At 62.8% G+C, this 20,293-nt stretch overlaps 3 protein-coding genes across 3 annotated transcripts; all 3 read right to left on the reverse strand.

Moving 5' to 3' along the window:
* Window positions 1-747: 747 nt before the first annotated feature.
* Window positions 748-3,920, reverse strand: MTCH2 (mitochondrial carrier 2). Its single transcript, XM_051620833.1, is given in 14 exon segments — window positions 748-955; window positions 1,126-1,201; window positions 1,462-1,529; window positions 1,673-1,720; window positions 1,834-1,927; window positions 2,224-2,283; window positions 2,431-2,482; window positions 2,622-2,679; window positions 2,764-2,817; window positions 3,223-3,249; window positions 3,363-3,416; window positions 3,418-3,470; window positions 3,572-3,656; window positions 3,752-3,920. Coding segments are annotated over 14 exon segments (903 nt in total). The 5' UTR covers window positions 3,839-3,920; the 3' UTR covers window positions 748-868.
* Window positions 3,921-3,976: 56 nt separating this feature from the next.
* AGBL2 (AGBL carboxypeptidase 2) lies at window positions 3,977-7,807 on the reverse strand. Its single transcript, XM_051620942.1, has 11 exons — window positions 7,678-7,807; window positions 7,381-7,536; window positions 7,188-7,295; window positions 6,959-7,109; window positions 6,101-6,874; window positions 5,569-5,725; window positions 5,322-5,448; window positions 5,145-5,242; window positions 4,961-5,070; window positions 4,702-4,891; window positions 3,977-4,594 (listed from the first exon to the last, which is right to left on the reverse strand). Exons 1-11 carry the CDS (start codon window positions 7,805-7,807, stop codon window positions 3,977-3,979), a joined length of 2,619 nt encoding a protein of 872 aa, XP_051476902.1.
* Window positions 7,808-8,039: 232 nt separating this feature from the next.
* Window positions 8,040-19,916, reverse strand: FNBP4 (formin binding protein 4). The gene is given in 17 exon segments (XM_051620796.1): window positions 8,040-8,243; window positions 8,700-8,857; window positions 8,953-9,027; window positions 9,029-9,448; window positions 9,967-10,286; window positions 10,578-10,756; window positions 11,819-11,952; window positions 12,251-12,355; window positions 14,330-14,448; window positions 16,129-16,339; window positions 16,715-17,053; window positions 17,237-17,336; window positions 17,417-17,567; window positions 17,901-18,114; window positions 18,263-18,399; window positions 19,482-19,562; window positions 19,755-19,916. Coding segments are annotated over 17 exon segments (2,958 nt in total). The 5' UTR covers window positions 19,879-19,916; the 3' UTR covers window positions 8,040-8,152.
* Window positions 19,917-20,293: the final 377 nt, after the last annotated feature.

Below are 20,293 nucleotides of genomic sequence, written 5' to 3' on the forward strand. Positions count from 1 at the left end.
ACGGGCACGGGGGGGAAAACGGAACCGCCGGGTGGGGGGGATGGAGCCCCTGAGAGGGGTGCAAAACCCCAGCACTGGGTGGGCAACAGCCCCTGCCAAGTGTGCAACCCCCTCACCGGGTGTGCAACAGCCCCCCCAGGTGTGCAACCCCCCTACACCAGGTGTGCAAACCCCCTACACCAGGTGTGCAAACCCCCTCAGCAGGTGTGCAAACCCCTCCCCCCTCCAGCTGCACAACCCTGCAGCCAGCTGTGCCACCCTCTGAGGGGGTGTACGACCCCCCTGCCACCACCTTTCCCCACCCCAGAGGTGCCACCGTCCCTCTCCCTGTCACCAGCCCCACGTCCCTTCATGGTGCCTGGGAGGGGGAGAATCGATCCTATCTCTGCCCCTGAGAGGGGAAACTGAGGCACTGAAAAGGGGGGAGAAACTGAGGCACGGGGAAATGGGGGAGGAAAACTGAGGCACGGGAAAGGGGGGAGGCCCAGGGCAGCACTCTCCTCCCAGGGCCCTGCCACCCCCCTATAATTATCCCCAGCCCCCAACCCCAGAGGTGACAGGGTGACACATCTGTGACATTTGTACAGGGCCTTTCAACCAAGGGGTTGGTTCCAAGGGACACACACACACGCAGTTCCAGGCGCCTCCATCTCCCAGGGGGGATTTTCCTCTGTCGAAACCGGGTCCGAGGCCGGGAAAAGGCTCCCGGCAGGAATTCTGTGGGCGCACAGACTGGACACACTCCCCTTTGTCTCTCAGCATTATGTGATTTAAAAAAAAAAAAAATAACACAACTGTATAGAAATCACCACTCGCTCGTCATTCCTTCCTTCCAGATCCCAAAAAACTCCCGCTCCCGGCTCCGGCCTCAGCGGAACCTCCTCTCGTCCCACACGTAGCGCTTCCCTGTGGGCACCTTGCGGAAAAACAGGCTGTTCCCTCGGCTCATGTTGCCCTGGAAGGGGGGAGATGGTCACCACCAGCTGAGTGGGGGTTGCCCCCAGCCCTGCTGTGGCCCCCTTGGGGCTCCCAGATGGCTCTTCCCTGCACCCGTGCAGCATTCCCGGTGCATCTCAGCAGTATTCCCGGTGCATCCCAGCAGTATTCCCAGTTCCAGCCACTTACCTCCCTGTGCAGCTGGCTCCAGCAATCCAGCCAAGAGTCATAGGTGGGTGCATAGGGGAGGAGACCCCCGGCCAGCCTGGGGAAAGGAAGGGAGATCCCACAGGAATTATTTCCATCCAGGACCCATCCCCTCCACAGCTCCGCGCTGGGCTGACCCCCAGGATGGCTGGTGACCATCTCAGGGCCCACCCCATACACCCCCCCCATCACAGCCCAATGACCCCCCAGTGAGCTTGAAAGCTCTTTGCCAAGCAGGAGCTTCAGGAAGGTGGTTCTGGGAGTGGATCTGGGATGGGGGGACCCGGTGGGAGGTCCCTGCAGCCCCCCTGGACTCACCCGCAGTTATTCACGGCCATCAGGTTGGAGACCAGCACGAAGGGGTAGGTCAGTATGCTGGCAAAAAACTGCAAGGGAGAGGGGGTGCTGCTCAGCAGCAGCACACCAGGATGCCCCGCCCTGCTCCCCAGAATATCCCTCAGGAATGCCGGGAGGAATCCCTGTCCCCCAGGCTCCGTGGGAAGGAGCCACACGCCCTGGCCGTACTCACTCCGGTGACAGCCTGGGAGTAGCTCTTCATCTCAGTCATGGCAGAGACCTGTGGGAGGAGAAAAGCCACCATCAGCCCCCAGGTGGTCACCTCCAAGTCCCCTCTGGAACACTCCCTGTCCCTCCCCAGCCCTCCCAGGCTCCCCCCAGCTCAGCCCGTACCCCGTTCTCCAGCGCGTACGTGTTGATGAGGTAGGCCAGCATGTTGCAGAGCCAGAGGGAGAGGATGTCCCCGAGGAGCCGGGGGACGAGGCCGCTGCAAGAGAAGAGGGAATGTCAGCCTGGGGTGGATCCGGATCCAGCTGCACGGAGACCTGGGAATGGCTGGGAAACGGGAGGGGAAGGGCCAGCTGGGAACACACGGAGCGGATCCAACCTCTCCCTCCAGCCGCTGGTCCCGGGGAGGGGTCACCCCACTTTTGCTGACTTAATGTCACCCTAGGAGGCAGGGCCCTTGCTGGATCCATGCCAAGAAGACCCTCAGGGAGGGAACGAGGAGCAACACCTACAGATTTTGGGCAGAGACCCCCCTGCTGTGCCCCCAGCACTCACGCAAAGAAGCCAAGGATGCCTTCTTCCCGGTAAATGGTGGTGAAGGCGCTTAGTGTCCCACTGGGCAGGGGAGGAAGAGAGAGAAGAGTGGGGGGTGGGGGGCCTGGCAGGCAGGCAGCGCCCCCCCCCAGCCCCCTAACCCCCCCCTACTGCCCCCTGAGCCCTTCCCAGCCCCCTAAACCCCCCCTGCAGCCCCCCACCCTGTACCTGTACTTGGTCTCCCGACCGATGAACTGCACCATACAGCGCAGGGTGATCACTGCGGGCAGAGATGGGGGGGTCAAGGGGGGGGGCACAGGGACACCCCAGGGTGACACGGGGTGGGGGGGGACAGGAACCTGTCACCCCCGGGGTCACCAGACCTGGCACACAGCAGCTGCAGGGAGGGGGTCACCTACCGTGGAAGGGGTGGGTGATGAGGGTGGCGGCCGAGCGAGCGACCATCTCCCGGGAGGTCTGGGGAGAAACGGGCTGTCAGGGGAGGGGGGGGCACACCCCAAGCCCCCCCATCCCAGCAGACCCCAGCACCCTCCTCCTCACCTCCTTGAGGACCTGCTCCAGGGAGGCCACCTGCTCCTTCTTGCTGGATCCAGGCTAGAGAGGGAAGGAAGAGTTAGGAGGGGAAGAGCCCGCCCAAGAAGGCCCCGCACCCTCCACACACCCCCCAAAAAGGATCTGTGTGTCTGTCCCCCAGTCGGCAGCCCCCAGACCCACACCCTGACCCCCCGGAGCCCTCAGTGCTGTGGGGTTGTCCCAGGGGGGGCACTTGGTGCTGGGGAGACTCTGCCAGCAAGAGGGATGGAGGAAGGGAGAGACAGGAAAAGAGAGAGGGAAGGAGAGACGGAGAGAGGAAGAGATAGAGGGGAAAAGAGAGAGATGGAGAGGGAGGGAAGAAAGGAAAGAAAGATGGAGAGGCAGGGATGGAGAAAAGGAGGAAGAGAGAGAGCAGAAAATGGAGGGAGTGGAAGGGAGGAAGGGAGGACACAGCCTGGCACCCACCTCAGCCTGCTCAGCCTCCTGGTACTGCTGGGAAGGAAAGGGCCGGGGTGAGCGGGGCCGGGGGGGCCCAGCGGGCAGCCCGGGGGTCCCGCGGGCAGAGCCCCCCCCGGGGCCGGCGGGCCCGTCCCTCCCCCCGGTACCTGCAGCACTTTGCTGTGCACGACGGTGCCGATGGCGCTGGAGCAGAGGCGGGGGGGCCAGGCCTTTGAAGAGCCCCGCTTTCCCGTCCACCTTGACGATGTGCTTGGCTGGGGACAGCGGGGACGTGTCACGGCCCCGGGGGGCCACGTCACGTCACGTCCCGCCACCCGGGGGGACCCCCCAGGCGGGGCGGGGGGCGCGGACTCACCGTAGGCGAAGAGGCCGGGCAGCTGGTAGACCTGGCGCCCGAAGATGTTCCTCCCCAGGGTGGGCGGCAGCGGCTCGTAACCCACCTGCGGCGGGGACAGGAGGCCCTTGCAGCCGGCACCGGGCCCGCCGGCCACCGCCCCCACCCCCGCCGCCCTCCGTTACCGGCTGCCCACCTTACCTGCACCAGCACCTTCACGTACATGAGGGGCTGCGAGAGCACCGTGAGCCCCGAGCCCAGCAGCACCTGCGAGGCCGCGTCCGCCATGCTGCCGCCCCGGCCCCACGGCCCCCGAAGGACACCGCCGCCGCCGCCGCCGCTTCCGCTTCCGCCCTTCCCGGTACTTCCGGCGCTCCCGCTAAGCACTTCCGGTCGGAGTGGAGGGGCGGGGTGGCCCCCGCGGGGTTACCGGGGCAACGGGCGGGGGGGGGACACACACCGTGGGGACAGGGCCTGAGGCGTCGCCATGGCAACGGGGCCTGAGGCTCTGCCGCGGCCTGCGGGCCCGGGGCGGGACGGGGCCCGAGGGGTCGTCGCGGCGACAGTGACCTCGCGGCCTGTGGCACCAGCGGGTCCCGCAGGGCCCGCGGCCCGGCCGTGCGGGCGGGGCAGCCCCGGGCCCGGCGCGGGGAGCAGGCGGCACCGGCGGGGCACCGGGCGGCTTTGATCCCGGGCGCAGGCGCGGCAGCGCGGGGCGGCGGGGGCCGAGGCCCTGCCGGGCCCGGGGAGGGGGGGCCGGGCCCCTCGGGCAGCCGCCGCCTGGACGCTCCGCTGCCGGGATGAGCTTGTGCTGCCTCCCGGGGCCCTGTCCCGGGAGGAATCCCCGGCGGTGCCGCGGCGGAGGGTGCTCGGCCGAAGGGGTGGCACCGACCTCGTGCCGCCATCCCGCCGAGCCCGCCCCGCGGTGACACGGCGACCAGCCCCGGCCCCAGCCGTGCCGGGAAGGGCCCCGCTGGAGCTGGCTCCGGGCTGAGCTGGCGGCTGCTGCTGGGGCCTGGGGGACCCCGGTCCGGCCTGGGGGGGCTGGCAGAAAAAGGGGTGATCCTGCTGGCACCGGGCTGGGACAGCACTGGGGACAAGCGTCCCTCCAGAGCTGTCCCCTCTGGGAACGGGGGGACCCCCCGGCTCACCGGGCTCCGGCGCTGGACGTTCCTGGCTCTCCGGCTCCGCAGCCGCTTCCTCCTCCGTGGTGCCCGCGGTGCCGGCGGGCAGCGCAGTGCTGGGGGCACCTGCAGCCGGACACCCCTCCCGCCGCGTCCCTCCTGTCCCCGGGGGCTCCCCGGGGGCTCGTCAGACACGGAGCTGTCGGAGCCGCTGGTGCTGGGTGGGGAAGAACATCACCTGCAGCCGCTACCGGCACCGCGGGGCTCCGGAGCCACCGGGACCTACCTGGACTCGAGCTCCGAGGGGGACACGTCGCTCCAGCTGCCGCCAGAGCCCGGATCCCAGCGCAGACGCTGCCACAGCAGCGCTTCCACCTCCGACAGGCACTGCTGGAACTGTGGGATGGAGCCGGTGTCACCGCAGTCCCCCCTACGGCGCCGGGACCGGCCGCTGGGACCTTGCCTCCCACCTTGGCGGGATGGGGGTCACAAAAGTCGAGCAGGGTGTCACAGAGGAGGTAACCCAAGGACTTGATGTCCTCCGTGGTGAAGTGTGAGTTCCTCCCACCTGGAAGGGACAGGGGAGAAGGAAACAAGGAGCTGCTTCCCAGCCCGGGGACGCCCCCTGCCCACCAGTGTCCCCTCACCCAGCGTGGAGCCACCAAAGGCCACCTCCAGGGTGTAGCTGTTGGAGATGCCCATGCGCCACATCACCACCCTGCCCGTCCCTGCTTTGCTCTTCTGCACCTTGAACTTGCAGCTGGAGAAGCAGAACTGGGGAGGGGTCAGAGGCAGAGAGCAGGGTCAGCATGGCAGGGGAGAGGGGGGATCCCCTCTCCTCCCAAACCTGCTGGGACACCGCGGTGGCTCCAGGGTGGGTTCTGGAGCTCCCACCTTGTCAGGAGCGTTTTTGCTCAGCATGAAGGGGAAGAGGCGCTGGTGCAGCCTCGGCCCGGCCCCGGCCCTGTCGCAGCCGTACATGAAGACGTTGTTCTTCCGGCTGTGCCCATGGAAGTCGCAGTACAAAACCACCTCCCGCTCTGCCAGCACCCTGGGATACAGCCATCGGGATACGCCACTGGGATATGGCCACCCGGATAAGGCCACTGAGATATGGCCATCAGGATACAGCCACTGGAATATGGCTGCTGGGATAAGGATGTGGCCACCACGATATGGCCACCTGGATACAGCCATTGCTATATGGCTGTTGGGATATGGCCACCAGAATATGCCCATTGGGATAAAGATATCTGGATATGGCCATTGGGATGCGGCCGCCAAGATAGGCTGTTGGGGCACAGCCATTGGGATAGGCTCCTGGGATATGGCCACCAGGATGTGGCCACCGGGATACGGCTGTTGGGATACAGCCCCTGGGACAGGGCCACCCTGGACAGCACCCTCCTGCCATCTCCCTGCTCACCTCTCCACTTCATCCCGCAGGTGCCAGACTCCTGGGAAGGTTCTCTGGAGCCCGGTGCCGTAGGCCCGGTTGGGATCACGTCCCGCCAGGGAACAACGGGAGTTGCCCACCACCACCCCGTCGGGGTTGAGCATGGGCACCACGGTGAAGACGAAGAGCCGGCGCAGGAGCCGCGCGTCGGGGTGACTGCCCAGCAGGAAGTCCAGGAAGCCCCGCATGGCCCAGGAGCCGCCGCTCTCCCCAGGGTGGGCACGGGCAGTGGCCACCACCCCCCGCTTGGCCCCGGCGCCGCCGGCGGGACTGGTGATGGTCAGCAGGTAGACAGCGTTCCCGGCCAGGCTACGGCACAGTTCCCGCACTGCACAGAACCGCGAGCGCGACGGGTCGCCTGCCAGCGCCCGCAGGTAGCGCCGCAGGTCGGTGTAGGTGTAGGGGTAGGAGTGGGCGAAGAAACACGTGTCACCGTCGTGGGGGAACTGCGAGGTCCAGGAGAGGCGGAAAGAGGCCGGAGCTGCCGGGTCCCCGCTCCCCCGGTAGTAGCGGACGTCGGTGCCGACGCGGCGCCAGCCGATGCCGCGGCTCTGGGCGTCACGCTGGGAGTAGAGCAGCGGGCGCAGCCCCTGGGTGTAGAGGCTGGTGGGCTTGGCCAGGTTGGCAATGGTGAAGCGGTACAGGGGGGCTCGCCGCGTGTTCTGGACGCGGAAGTAGAACCACTGGGTGTGTCTGGTGGTGTAGAGGTCCGGCCGCAGCCACAGCACGTACTCGTAGGGGCCCCTGCACGGGGGGAACGGGCCACGCTCCGGCACCGGCACCACCGACCGCCCCCCTGACCCCCCCCTGCCCCAGCCCCTCTCTTACACCTTGACAGCTTTCTGCAGGTTGCCGCTCTCAAAGCGGGACTCAAAGAGCAGTGTGGTGTCCTGGGGACCCTCCAAGGGGGCTGCTGGTGAGGAGAGGGGGCCTGGGGCCCCCCCAACCCGTGCGCGGGTGAAGCGGGAGCCTGCGGGTGCTGTGGAGGGGGGGACATGGTGGTGGGGGCTTGGGGAGACCTAGGGGGCACCCGGGGGTGCTGCCCACTCCCTGCTACCTGGGTGGAGGTGGTAGACGATGGTGCCTGTCTCCTCCCCGAGGGTGGGTGGGGCCTGCTCAGGACCCGTGGGCTGGCAGAAGGGCTCCGGTTCAGGGGGGACCCACTCTGGGGGTGGGACAGAGACGAGGGTGGTGGGCAGGGTGGGGGACTGGCAAGGGGGGGAGAACACAGTACCAGAGTGTGTCCTCACCGATGTGCTCGATGTGCTCCTTGATGACTTCACACTCGATGGGCCAGTGGGGAGCAGGGAGGGGACCCCGAGCCGAGGGGAGGGCGCGGAGAGCCCGGGGCTCCCCTAGGAACACGCCGTGTCGCACCAAGGGGGCTGGCTCCAGCACCCCAGGGGCTGCAAGGGGACCGGAGGGGCCGGGGGGCTCTGGTGCATTCCCAGCTCCACAGCACGGCTCTGGCAGAGAAGGGGGAGTCCAGGCTGGAGTGGGGACACCCCTAAACCCACCCAATCCCCCAAGGCAGGGCCAGGCCTCACCTCGGAAATAGCCATAGTGGCGCAGGTGGCTGCGGATGAAGCTGTCGTAGGGCTCATGGACCAGCCCCCCAACATGCCCCCCTAGAGCCCCCTTCCCAGCTGGGGCAGAAGGGTCTCCCGAGGGCTGCATGGCTGCTGCAAGACCTTTCCCTGGTCCCAGCAGCACCAAGGAGCTGGGACGCGGTTGCTGAGCAACCCTCCAGCAGAGGGGAGGGACAGGGAGGAGCTGGGAAAGGAGCCAGAGGGATTTTGTGATCCGGGCAGACACCCAGGGGACACAACAGGGTGTCCCTCCCCAGCCTAATCCCAAGCCGAGGCCACCATGCACAGCAGGGACAACCCCCGCACCACCAGCCAGCACCTCCCAAACTGCTACAATTTATTGGACAAGGGTCAAGGGTGGGGGGTTTGGAACTGTACATCTGTAAAAAAAAAAGAACCAACAGCCAGAAGCAGCAGAGGCAGGAGCAGGGCCTCACGTGCTGGAGGCGGTTTTCCTCCGCTTCAGCCGCGCGCGCCAGTCCTCCGGCAGCGCCTCGAAGTTGGCGTTCCTCTCTGCCATGCCACTGTGGGGACACAGCAGGGCCTCAGTGCCAGGTGACCGTACCCACCACCCTCCTCTGGCATCCCCCCGGGGGCAGAGATCAGGATCCCACGGGGAAGTTTCTCTCCAGGAGGAGGTGAGATGGATAATGGGGCTGTAGGGAAGGGCTGCAGGGAAAGAGCTGCTGGGGAAGCAGCTGCAGGAGCTAGGGAAGGGTCTGCCATGGAAAGGGAAGGGGCGGCCATGGAAGGGGCTGCCATGGAAAGGGAAGCGTCTGCCATGGAAGGGGCGGCCATGGAAAGGGAAGGGGCGGCCATGGAAGGGGCTGCCAGAGGTGGGAAAGAAGCTGCTGGGGAAGGGGAAGGGGAAGGGTCTGCCATGGAATGGGAAGGGGCTGCCACGGAAGGGGGTTTGCCATGGAAGGGGCTGCTAGAGCTGGAGAAGGGGCTGCTGGGGAACGGGTGGTCAGTCCCTGTACCTCATCAGCTGCTGCTGCTTCCACTCCTCGATGCGCCGCTGGGCTGTAGTTTCCCGATCTTCCTCGCTGGAGCTGGAATTCTCCTCCTCATCCAGCTCCCGCTGGATGCTCTGCCACTTCTTCACCAGCGATGGCATCTTCGTCTTGCCCTTCTTGCCCTGCGCCAGAAACCCCAAAAAGCACCACGTGGTGAGGGCGGCTGGAAGGAGGAGGAGGAGGAGAGGGCGGCACCCGCACCAGAGCGCTCTCCTACCTTGTCCTTCCTCCCCTTCTTCGGCTTCTCCTTCTCGGGAGGAGGCGGCGCCTTAGGGGTGGGCGGCGGGGGGGGTCTTGGGGGGCGGCGGCTGCTCGGCAGTGGGCAGAGGTCCCCGTGCCGGGGCGGGCTGTGGGGTGGCAGTGGGGGCCAGGCTGGCGGGCGCCCCGCACTCCGAGTACCCCATGACGGCCGGTGCTGACACGCCCAGGTAGCCGGACTGCAGGCCCAGGGCGGGGGCCTGGGGGTGGCCTGGGGCCATGCGGAGGTTGGAGCGGGCCTGGAGCTCGTTCTGCAGCCGCTGGCGAGGCCGGAGGGAGGCCAAGGGCACGGCCGAGGGCTGGTACTTGCCGGCGGCCATCAGAGGCTGGCTGTAGATGACGGGGCAGCTGCCGATGGTGGCCGCGCGCTGCATCAGCCCCGGGGTCATCTCCACGGCTTTTCTCTTCTGAGGTTTGGCAGAGAGCAGAGGGGTGGGGCTGGCATCAACAGCGGCCTGGAGGAGAGGGCTGAGGTGAGCTGTGAGGGATGTGGCCCCCAACAGGCACCAGTCTGTGTGCACTCCCCAGTGGCCAAGACCCAGTTTCACTGAATTCCAGACTGGTTTGGGTTGGAGGGACCTCAATGACCATCTAGTCCCACCCCCTGCACGGGCAGGGACACCTCCCACCAGCCCAGGTTGCTCCAAGCCCCATCCAACCTGCCCTTCAACACTGCCAGGGATGAGGCAGCCACAGCTTCCCTGGGCAACCTGGGCCAGGGTCTCACCACCCTCACAGGGAAGAATTTCTTCCTCATATCCAACCTAAATCCACCCTCTTCCAGTTTTAACCCATTCCCCCTCACCCCATCCCTCCCTGCCCTTGTCCCAAGCCCCTCCCCAGCTTTCCCGGAGCCCCTTCAGGCACTGGAAGGTGCTCTAAGGTCTCCCTGGAGCCTTCTCTTCTCCAGGCTGAACACCCCAACTCTCAGCCTGTCCCCACAGCCCCGCGTCACCCTGTCACCTCTGCTCACCTGTGCATTGCCGGCAGCCGGGCGCAGGAGAGGCTTCAGGGGAGCATCCTCCTCCGTTCCCGGGGCGGGCGGCTCCTCGCCCCCCTCATCTTCCATCTCCACTTCCTGGATCTCTCCATCTTCTCCGGGAGGCGGGGGGGGCGGCGGGGGGGGCGGCGGGGGCGGTGAATCCGGGGGAGGTGGAGGCGGCGGAGGCATTTCCAAAGGCAAAGGAGGTTGGAGGACCGGGACGGAGGACTGAAGCAGAGTCCAAAATGGAGTGAGCGGCATGAGAGACGTAGCAGGAACTTGGCCTGAGAAGGATTCTTTACAAAGGGAGCCTGAAGAATACATATTGACACAGGCTTGAAAACCCAGGCTACGGACTGCGCTGCCTGCTCCTGCCTGCTCCTGCCAGGAACGGGCAGAGCTCAGGCCACGGGCTGGACCGACGAGCCGCACACCAACGTCCCCAGCACCTAAAACCCAGGGGGACAGCTGGGACACGGCAGGGACGCTCCTCCCGGCTTCGCTACGGCCAGCGCTGCCCCCCACCGCTCAGTGGGACCCCACACCAGGGCCAGGACCCCCACCACCCCCCCAAAACCCCACAGTGTCCCCATGTGCTGTACCTGCGGGGCGCTCGGCGGGGTCCCCGGGCCGCTCTCCTTTGTCTTTTGGAGGTGGCTGAGGAGGACCGTCGGTTTTCCTGTCGGCGCTTCGCTCTCCTTCCTCTTCGTCCTCCCCGTCGGGGAACTCCCACTGCGACTCTCCCGAGCGCTCGTTAACATAGAAATAGCGTCTATGCTCCCTGGATCACAAGAGAGAGAAGGGGGGGGCTTCAGATTCCCTTCCCCGCCACCGACACTCCGAGGCGGGCCTGCCCACGACAGCTCTGTGCTCTCGCAGGGGAAAGACCCTCTCGCCGCTCTCCCAAACAACTTTTTGAGGACAGGAAAAGCCCCGAGCTGGCCTGGCTCAAAGCTTTTTGTTTGTTTGTTTGTTTGTTTTGGTGTTTCTTTTTGTTGTTTTGGTTTGGTTTTGTCTTTTTAATTTGCTGGCTGTGTGAATGGTCGCCCTGAACAACCCTCCCTCTCTCCTCTGCTCCGAGGGAGGGCTGCAGAAAGCCAGCGGGCGGCAGAGCGACGTCTCCCTGAAACCTCAGGGACTTTTCAAGCTGGTGTTGGGGGCTGAAAGTTGCCCCCCCGAGAAGAGGCAGCAGGGGAACAGCCCAACTGGAGAGAGGAGGCTGCCCCCCCTACCCCGGAGGTCGCTTTATATGATACTCTTGGGTGTCAAAAACACAACAGTGAATGCTAGAGAGAGGGAGCGGCTCTGGGAGCTGAAAAACAAAAGAGCAAAGATTTCAAACAAAGGAAAATCAATCCAGAAAGCCCAAAAAGACAAAGAAATGTTTGGGTCTGACCTGCTGGCAGGAGACAGAAATCTTGTTCTTCGTTCCGTCGATGTGTTGGAGTTTGTCCTTTGTCAGAGCTGTTGGTCAGAAGAGTTGATCCAGAGATCCTGCAAAGTTCACAGAGCTCTCGCATGCGCGACCCCCCAGGCCCGCCCTCCGCAGCGCTTTTCCACTCGCGAGAGTGAAACACCAGCTCTGTCCAGTCAGGGAAAATCAGCTCCGTCTCAAAAAGCACTGAGCACTCCTCAGTTTGGATCCTCCTCCAGTTTTTTGGCGGTCGGCCCAAACTCTGCCAGTGCCGGGATGTTTCTCTGCCTGCCCCCAGCACTGCTAACACAGAAGCTTTGCTCTCGGTCTCCCAGGGGGAACGGCGCCAACGTCGTCGGGTGGTGATGGTCACAAATCATGTCTGAGATGTCAGAGATGAAAGGTGAGGAAAGGTAGGAGAGCGCGTACCTGTCCCAGTGGCAGGACCAGCCTTTAGGGGTGGCGTTTATTTCGTATTGTTTTAGCTGTTCGGCTGCATCTTGGAGTTTGCGTTTGAGGTAGTTTCCATTGAGAGCCCCTTCTCGCCAGTCTGCAATGCGGGTCTAGAGGGCAAGAACGGGGGGGGGGGGAAGGTGTTGAGGAGGGGGCTGCCACTGAGGGGCTGGGGCTGCAAGTGGCCCCCGGGACAGGACTCGAGGTCTGGGAGAGGTGGTTTGTTTGTTTGGGTTTTTTTTGTGGTATTTTTTGGTATTTATTTTCCAGACTCGAGGTGGGGGGGCCAGGAGGATGAGATAAAAACAAGCCATGCTCTCCCCCCGGCAGAGGAAGGGGCACCTCGGCCGTTGGGATTTGATCCGCTTCGGAACAGAAGGCCGGAGCGAGGGGCGAAGGCTCGGTTACCTCTGTCTGCAACAGCAACATGTGGAAGTTGGAGATAGATTGTCTGTTGATGCCCAGGAACTCCAATTTATTAGTCAGAGTGTTTGCCAGCTCTCCGATCTGAAACTGCCGGGGAGAAAGGGGGAAGAGTCAAGAGCTGCCCTTGGGGAGCATTGCCGGGCGGCCGTGGCCTTTCCCCGGCAAACGGGATTCGGGATTGGGATGTGCCACCCTCAGTGTCTGTGCCTGTCACCCCTCCTGTTACCCCGACCCCTCCTGTGCCCCTGGGATGGGGTCAGTGTGGGGTGGCTCCTCTGGGAGCCCAAACTACTTCCTGAGGACCCTTTCCCTGCTCTGAGGGAGGACACAGGCTCTGGCTACCCTGGCTCTGGAATTACAGCAGAGCCACTGTTGGGGCAGTAAGAATTAAGTATTAATACTGGAATTGCTTCCCAAAGGAAAACAAGCCAGGATGCAGTATCAGGCTTGGCAAATCAGCGCTTTCCAGAGGCATGAGGCTGGAAAGCACAGGAGAAGGGCAGCAGCTCTGGATTTGCTCCTGAGCAGAAGCTGTGTCTGTGTTAAGGTTCAAGCCACTCAACCCTTGTGTCCCACTGGAGTCAGACCTCCGATCGGGGGACACAGGGACCCCCTGGGACAATCCCCTCTGAGGGGGTGTATGAAAGCAGACATGAGCCAGAGAGGGATGAAGAGCGGAACCAGGCAGGCACAAGGCACTGCAGCTGCTCTGAGCAGGGCTCCAAAGGGTCTTTTTTTCCCCCCTCCCCTCTTCAAAAGAGGCTCTGGAAGGTCCCCAGCGCCCACACCGGTGTGTCTCTGGAGAGAGGACAGGCTGGACAATGCTAGAGGTAGGGAAATAATTAATTCCCGCATGAAGGTGGCTATGGAGAAGCCAGGGAAGATCCCATGGCAGCGGGTGGCTTGGCCACGAGGAGCTGGTGGATCTCCTGCAGGGCAGAGGTGATCCCGATCCCGAGGGAGCGCACGGTACGGATTACCCGAGGAGATCCTGGCGTGGGGAAGCACCACGGGCTTGTCCCCGAGCAGCAGGAGGGAAGGGGACAGCCGAGGGGACAGCTTTCAGCAGCCATCCAGGGCGCAGCAGCCAACCAGCTTTTCTTGTTGTTTTATTTTTAAATAAATTAAATTAAATAATCAGACGAGCCTCAGGTAGATGTTATGCTGAGGGAGGGGGCAGCAGTTTCAGGCAGGGAACATCCCCATCTCCGAACTCTGTTCTTACAAAGAGATGGTGAATCTGTCACCAGGACAGTAACAAAGCCCGTCCCTTTCCTACTGGGAAAAGAATTAAGAGGTGGGAAAGGAGGGCAGGGCCGTAGGGCAGCTCTCCCTGCAGGTTTCCAGAGGGGTGATTCCCTGTCCGTAAACCATCTGGCACAGGGAGATGACAACATTTGCTGAGGGAAGGCAACTCCTCAGGAGGCAAATGGAATGCTGTGGGTTAAGCAGGGAACAGGGAATTGGAAGGAGGAGGAGAAAATCGTCCCTGCTACACTGTGGAACCATCACTTGGGGCGGGCAGCTCCATGTGGCGCTGCTACAGGTCGGGATGGGGCTCTGGGAATTGTTCAACCACAGCCAGAAGGAGCAAAACAAGGCTCGGGAGAGAAAATATACCAGAGAAATCCCCAGGGCTTCCCAGTCTGCATCCAACAAGTCACGAAGGGCAGAGTGACCTGTACTGGAGCCTCCAGGCAGAGGGATTACGGACAAGGAATCTTCAGCCTGGACATGGGATGTGTGGAGGGGCAGGTGCCAGAGGACTGGAATGGTGTTAGGGTGAACAGGAAGTCTAAAGCATTTGCTGTCCCTCACGACCAGACCCGGGGGTCATGGACATGGGTGGTGCAGCAGCACCAGAGGGATGTTTGGAGCCTGGACAGGGATATGGTGCTGGCAGCACCGGACATGGACATGATGACTCTTCCTGGGCCAAACCCACAGCCTAGGGTTCAGGTGTCCCCACCAGCTGGAGGCAGAGGGAGCCAGGACATCCCCTGTGAGAGCAGCCAGGCCCCCAGCCACGATGGATCCCACCAACACCCGTCGTCTCCCTACCTTTAGGTCCTGCTCCTCCTCTTCTACTTTTGGAGCCCCCTGGGGTTTTGTTTTCTCCTGGGGCTCCTCAGACTCAGCCTCTTTGTCTGAATTCACCTCAGCCACTTCCGTGCTCGGTGCTGCAGGAGAAGAGAGGACAAGGTGAGGTCTTCTCCAAGCACCACCACGGTGCTGCCAGCAGCGGGCTGGAGCCACCGTGCTGGGAAGCTGGAGTGGGAGAGGGCAGGGAAGGAGCCAGGGCCTCTTTCCTACTGGAGCCAACGACAAGAGCCTGAAAAAAAAGGAGAGAGGGTGAATGCCTCTGTGTTTGGATGGTGGGATCCCTCTGGAAGGACAGCAGGGAATGGCGGGATTACAGCCAGGGCAGGAAGGAGGAAGGGCCCTGGAGCAGAGGGGCTCAGGAAGGGTGGGAGAGCCAACTAGGCAGGCAGTCGTTAACTCAGGTGATTTGGTAATTTGTCAAGACATCAAGGATTAAATAAGTTGGGACAACGTGGGAGGCTGAAGAGCTCCCAGAAAGTTTTCAAGGTTTTGCCTGAGCCACGTCACAGGGCAGCAGAGACTCATTCTCTGTCCAAGTGACAAATTCCAGGGAGGAAAGTTTATCAAGGGACTCCTAAAATCCTGGGAGGAAAGAGACCCATTCCTCGTGTGTCCTGGGGCTCATGGGCAGGACAGTTCCCTCCATCACCCTGGGGCTCAATTTTAAACAGGTTACTTTGGAGCAGTAGCTTCCCATTCTCCTGGAAAACGGGACACAAGCACTGCGGGGAAGAGCTGACTCCGGGGATGTTTCCTTCAGGAGGCACCAAGAAAAGCCCTCCAGGAAAACCACCCCACAGAGCCACCCTGGATACAACCAGAGCAGCTCCAGATGATGCCCCTGCCTGAAGCTGAGACACGATGGGGCCACCTCAGCCTGGGTTTGGGGCTCCCACTGCAGCAGGACACACCCTGCTCTACATTCCAGATGGTTTGGGGCCATTTTTTCCTGAAGTTGGCCTGAAGCCTCAACTTCCCCAAGGCAGTAAATGTGTACAATGCTCCACAACATCTGCTGACCTTTTACTATTTGACACTAAATTTGACACCAGCCTCTGAGAGACGGAGGCTGTGCTGGGGGAAACAGACAAGGAGAGGGAGGAACAGGGAGGAACAGCCCCAAGCTGCAGGTTGAGGCTGGATCTTGGGAATAATTCCTTCCCCCCAAAGGGCTGTCAAGCCCTGGCCCAGGCTGCCCAGGGCAGGGAGGGGAGTCCCCATCCCTGGAGGGGTTTCCAAGCTCTGGAGATGGTGCTGAGGGACATGGGGCAGGGGTGGGCAGGGCTGGGGGAACAGGTGGGACTGGAGGATCTGAAAGGGCTTTTCCAGCCAAAATGATTCCATGGCTCTACAAAAGTAACAGTGCCCCATGTGCCACAGTCAGGATTTTTAACACTGGGAGGAAACTGGAGGGTGGTGGGGTGGGATGCCACCATTACCACACCTCTGTGCTCGTTCTGATAAGCTGTGAGCATGAGCACTCTCCTGCTCATGTTCCTGGCAGTGCTGCCTGTGGCCCCTCTCCTGTTTATCTCCTTTAATCATAGGATGAATATAGGACAGTGGATAATTACAGGATAAAGGAGAGAACTGGGCAGAGCATCCCCTTGTGCCCTCTCTGCCCCAGGCCAGGTGGGCTGTGACAGGTGACAGCCACCCCCCCAAGCCCATCCCACATACCTCACCGCCCATCCCGGCTCCTCCTTGGCCTTTCCAAGCACCCAGCTCCTCTCTCCCAAGGGACCTGTTCCAATTACCTCCTTCTCCAGCTTCCGGACTCTCCCGTCCCGTTTTGCTGGAACCTCGACTGCCGGATTCGGGGCTGGCAGCTCCCACAAAGAGTTTCCATTTCCCCCGTTTGGAGGCCAGCCTGCGGGCTGCGTCCTGCGGCCCCGATTGGCTGCCGTCAGAGAGGGGGCTGGAGCCGGAGACGCTGCCGTCCCCTTCCTCCAGGGCGCGCAGCTCGGCCTGCAGAAGGAACACGGCACCTCAGGGAGCTGAGCCTCCTGCCCCCGGGAACAGCCCCAGGAATGGAGACAGAGTGTCCCAACAGCCGCGGACTTGGCAAAGTCTGCGTGAAGCTGGGGATGATCCATACGGAGCCCCAGCCCACATGGGAGCAGCACAAGGAATGCAGGGGCGCTGTGCCGAGGGACAGAGACACAAAGTTCTGCTGCTCCTGGTTTATCTCCAGCTATTCTGCACCTGCAGCCTTTTTTTCCCCTAACAAAAACCTTTCCCCGACAAAAACCCTCCCCCACAAAACCCCTTTTCCTGACAAAAGCAACCCCCTCATTCCTGACAAAACCACCCCCTTTTCCCTCACAAAACCCTTCCCCTCACCTTCTTCCTCTCCAGCACCATCTCCAGCTCGAGCGTGTCCTGCTCCTCCTCTTCCTCAGCACTCTCCCCAGACTGCACCACACTGCACAGCTCTGACTCTTCCAGGGGATCCCCACTGGGCTCTGGATCTTCGGGAGCAGCCGGTGCCGCCGGCGCCTCTTCCACTTTCCCCTCCTCCTCCGGGGGAGGCTCCACCTCCTCCTTGCAGATCACCTTCCTCCTCCAGCGCTCCTCTTCCTCCTTCACCACGTCGGGCAGGAGCGGGGCCAGCAGAGCTGCAGCCACCCCTTTCTTCTCCTCCTCGTTGTTGGAGAGGGCTTGCACGCCTTCGTTCACCTCCTGCAGGATCAGATCCCTGTCAGTTTTCCAGCAGCTGCCACATGAGTTTTCTGGTGGCCACTGCAGCTCCCAGTCCCCTCACCCCATTCCCTCTGGGCTCCCCAAAGACTCCCCCCGCTGGCAAGGAAGCCCAAAGGGGCCCCTACAAGCCACCCCGTGGCAACCAGCCCCTGTCTGACTGACCTTCTTCACCTCCCTCTTGGCCCCACGGCCGGGCCCCTTCTCCTGGGAATACGGCTCGGCCGGCGCCACGAAGCTGCCGTTGGCGCCCGTCACGGTGCTGCTGAGGAAGAGGAGAGGGGTGAAGGGTGGGCTGGGGGAGGAAGGGCCCGCTGGGGGGGGACCAGGAGAGGTCTCTCCTACCTGTGCTGGTAATGCTGCAGGCCCTGGACCTGCGTGGCCAGGTACTGTGGCAGCTCCCAGGTCACCTCGTTGCTCTGGGTGTTCCAGTAGTAGTAGCAGCCGGTGTTCTCGTCCCACACCTCCTGCCAGTCGCCCATCTCCAGCTCCCCCACTGCCAGGGAGGGGACATGGACAGGGTGTCACCCACGGGACACAGAGCCTGCGTCCCACTGCCAACCAGGTAAGCTCCTCAGGCAGGTGTCACCTCCCCTTTCCTTGGTGTCAGCTGCCTGTCACCACCCTCAGATCCCCTTGGGGAACAAAGCAGGGAACAGCAGCAGCCCCTAGAATGGGTGCAGCCCCCCCAGAGATGGGCGAGTCCCCAGAGGTGGATGCAGCCTCCACCCTGAGATAGGTCAAGCCCCCCCAGAGATGGGTGAGTCCCCAGAGGTGGATGCAGCCTCCACCCTGAGATAGGTGAAGTCCCCCCCAGATGGGTGCTCACCTCCTGCCAGTGAGCACTGGGTGTCATACTGCCATTCTGGAGCTGGCGTGGAACTGGCCCCATTGGCAGTGCCAGAGGATTGGCCTGATCCTGATCCCGATCCCGACTCCTTCGGCTCCGGGCGGGGAGGGGTGGGGGGCAAGGCAGAGGAAGAGGAGGCAGCAGCGGAGGAAGGCTCAGCAGGCTGCGGAGGAGCCGTGATGGCGTCGATCTCCTGCAGGAAAACATCCCAAAAATCAACTTCAAAGCCCAGCAGGGGGAAAAGCGGAGCCAAAAGCATCTGGGATGATCACAGTAACCCCCCTTTCCGACCCCCCCACTCGCTTCCCAAGGAGGAATTTCCACTCCCCCTCCCCACTGACCGCCAGGAAGTTCGCCAGGGTGCTGTCGATGTCGGCAGAGCTGTTCCCGTTGGCATCGGAGGGACGGGAGGATTTCTCCAGGGTTTCCCCCTCCTCCTCATCACTGTCTGCATAGGCACCAAGCAGGCACAAACCTCCTGGAAAAATAGGGGGGAGGGGGGGAAAAAGTGGGATTTCAGGAAGGGGTGGGGGCATGGAAGTGGATCCAAACCCCCTGACTCCTGTGGTCCCGTTAATCCGGTGATGGGAGAGCAGGGACTGCCCTCTAGAATTCCAGGGATAAATGTCACCCCTCCCTTTTCAAGCCATCTACTGGTACAGCTCCTGACTCCCCAAAATCAGGGCATCAGCCCCAAAACCACACTGGGAGGGGTGGAATATCTATCCCCCTCTACCCCCAGGGAAAAAAAAAAGCCAACAGAACATTAGGAGAGGAAAGGAATTCCCCATCCCTGGAAAAAAAAAAAGGGTTGTAGGATTCTATCCTGCCTGCAAACCACAGAGGGGGGAGGCACTGTTCCCCAAAACACTAATATTTTAATTGAAAAATTGATATTACAATTTATTTAAAAGCTGAGTACAGAAATAGAGGGGAAAAATCCCACCTTGTCTTCCCCTCCCTCAGTAAAAGATTCACCCCCCAAGACAATTCCCTCCTAACCCGAGTTTGTAATGGTGAGAAATCATCTGCCCTTCACAAAATGTTTAAAGTGGGGGGGGGGGGTTAACATCACATCATCACCCCAAAAACTGTCAAGTGGGGGGGAAAAACCCTGCTCTGGTCCCCCTCAGAAAATGGGGGGGAATCGCTGCCCCCCCCCCCCCCCAAAAAAAAGCAGTTCAAGGGGGTTGTCGTCCCACCCCAACATTGATTAAAAGAATTCAAGAAAAGCAAGCCTAAAAAAACCCCACAACCTGAAACAATTAAAAAAACGGTTTGTCACTCTTCTTTGGAAATCGAAATAACCGAGGAAGAAGTTAATGACCCCCCCTTTTTTTGGAAAAGGGTAATTAGAAAGGGATAACGAGCCCCCCCCCTTAAAGGGAAAGGACCGAATGAGCGCAGGACAACGAAACACAGCCCGGAGGAAAGAAAGGAGTCTTTTCTTAAGAGAAAATTATGAAATGGGGGATGTTCCCCCACTAAATGCAGGGGGGCGCGGCCCTGATGGCTTTTTATTTTTTTTGGGGGGGTGTTTATAAATCCCCCTCCCGGTACCTGTGGGCTTGACGGCGGCGGGCGCGGGGGGCGGCGGGTTGGGTGCGCTGCGGGGGGGCTCGGCCGGCGCTTCGGGCTCATCTGCGAGGAGGGAAGAGCCGTCAGGGACGGAGCGGGGAGGCGGGGGGGGAGGGGGGCCGGATGCCGAGGCGGCGGTGCCGGCGCTAGGCCGCAGCGCTCCGAGCAGGCCGCGCCGAGAGGCCTGCGGCGCCAGGCCGCGCCCCGCCAACAAAGCGCCCTGCCCGGCCCTGCCCGCCTCCCGCCGCCCCTTACCCGGCTCCGAGCCCGAGTCGGCCCCTTCCGGCGGCGGCCCCGCAGCCTCCTCGCGGCGGGGCCCGGGCGGGGAGAGCCGCAGGATGGGCCGGCGACCCGGGGCCGAGCGCGACTTCTTGCCCATGGCGGCGGCGCTGGGGCTGCGGCCGCGCGGGCCGCGCTGACGTCACCGGCAGGGGGCGGGGCCACGGCCAGATGGGGGCGGGGCCACGGCCACATGGGGGCGGGGCTCCGCTCCGGCCCCGCCCCTCGGGATGAGCCCTCCCGCCTGGGCCCCACAGCCCCACCCCACAGCCCCCTCCTGCCCCACAGCCCCGGCCCAGAGTCCCTTCCTGCCCCCCAGTCCTGCCCCACAGCCCCACCCCACAGCCCCCTCCTGCCCCACAGCCCCCTCCCACCCCCCAGCCCTGCCCTACAGCCCCCTCCCGCCCCACAGCCCCCCCCTAGAGCCCCCTCCTGCCCCACAGCCCCGCCCCCCAGCCCCCTCCCACCCCCCAGCCCTGCCCTACAGCCCCCTCCTGCCCCACAGCCCTACCCCA

This window comes from Apus apus, chromosome 5 (genome assembly GCF_020740795.1).
Source record: "Apus apus isolate bApuApu2 chromosome 5, bApuApu2.pri.cur, whole genome shotgun sequence".
Classification (NCBI taxonomy): domain Eukaryota; kingdom Metazoa; phylum Chordata; class Aves; order Apodiformes; family Apodidae; genus Apus; species Apus apus.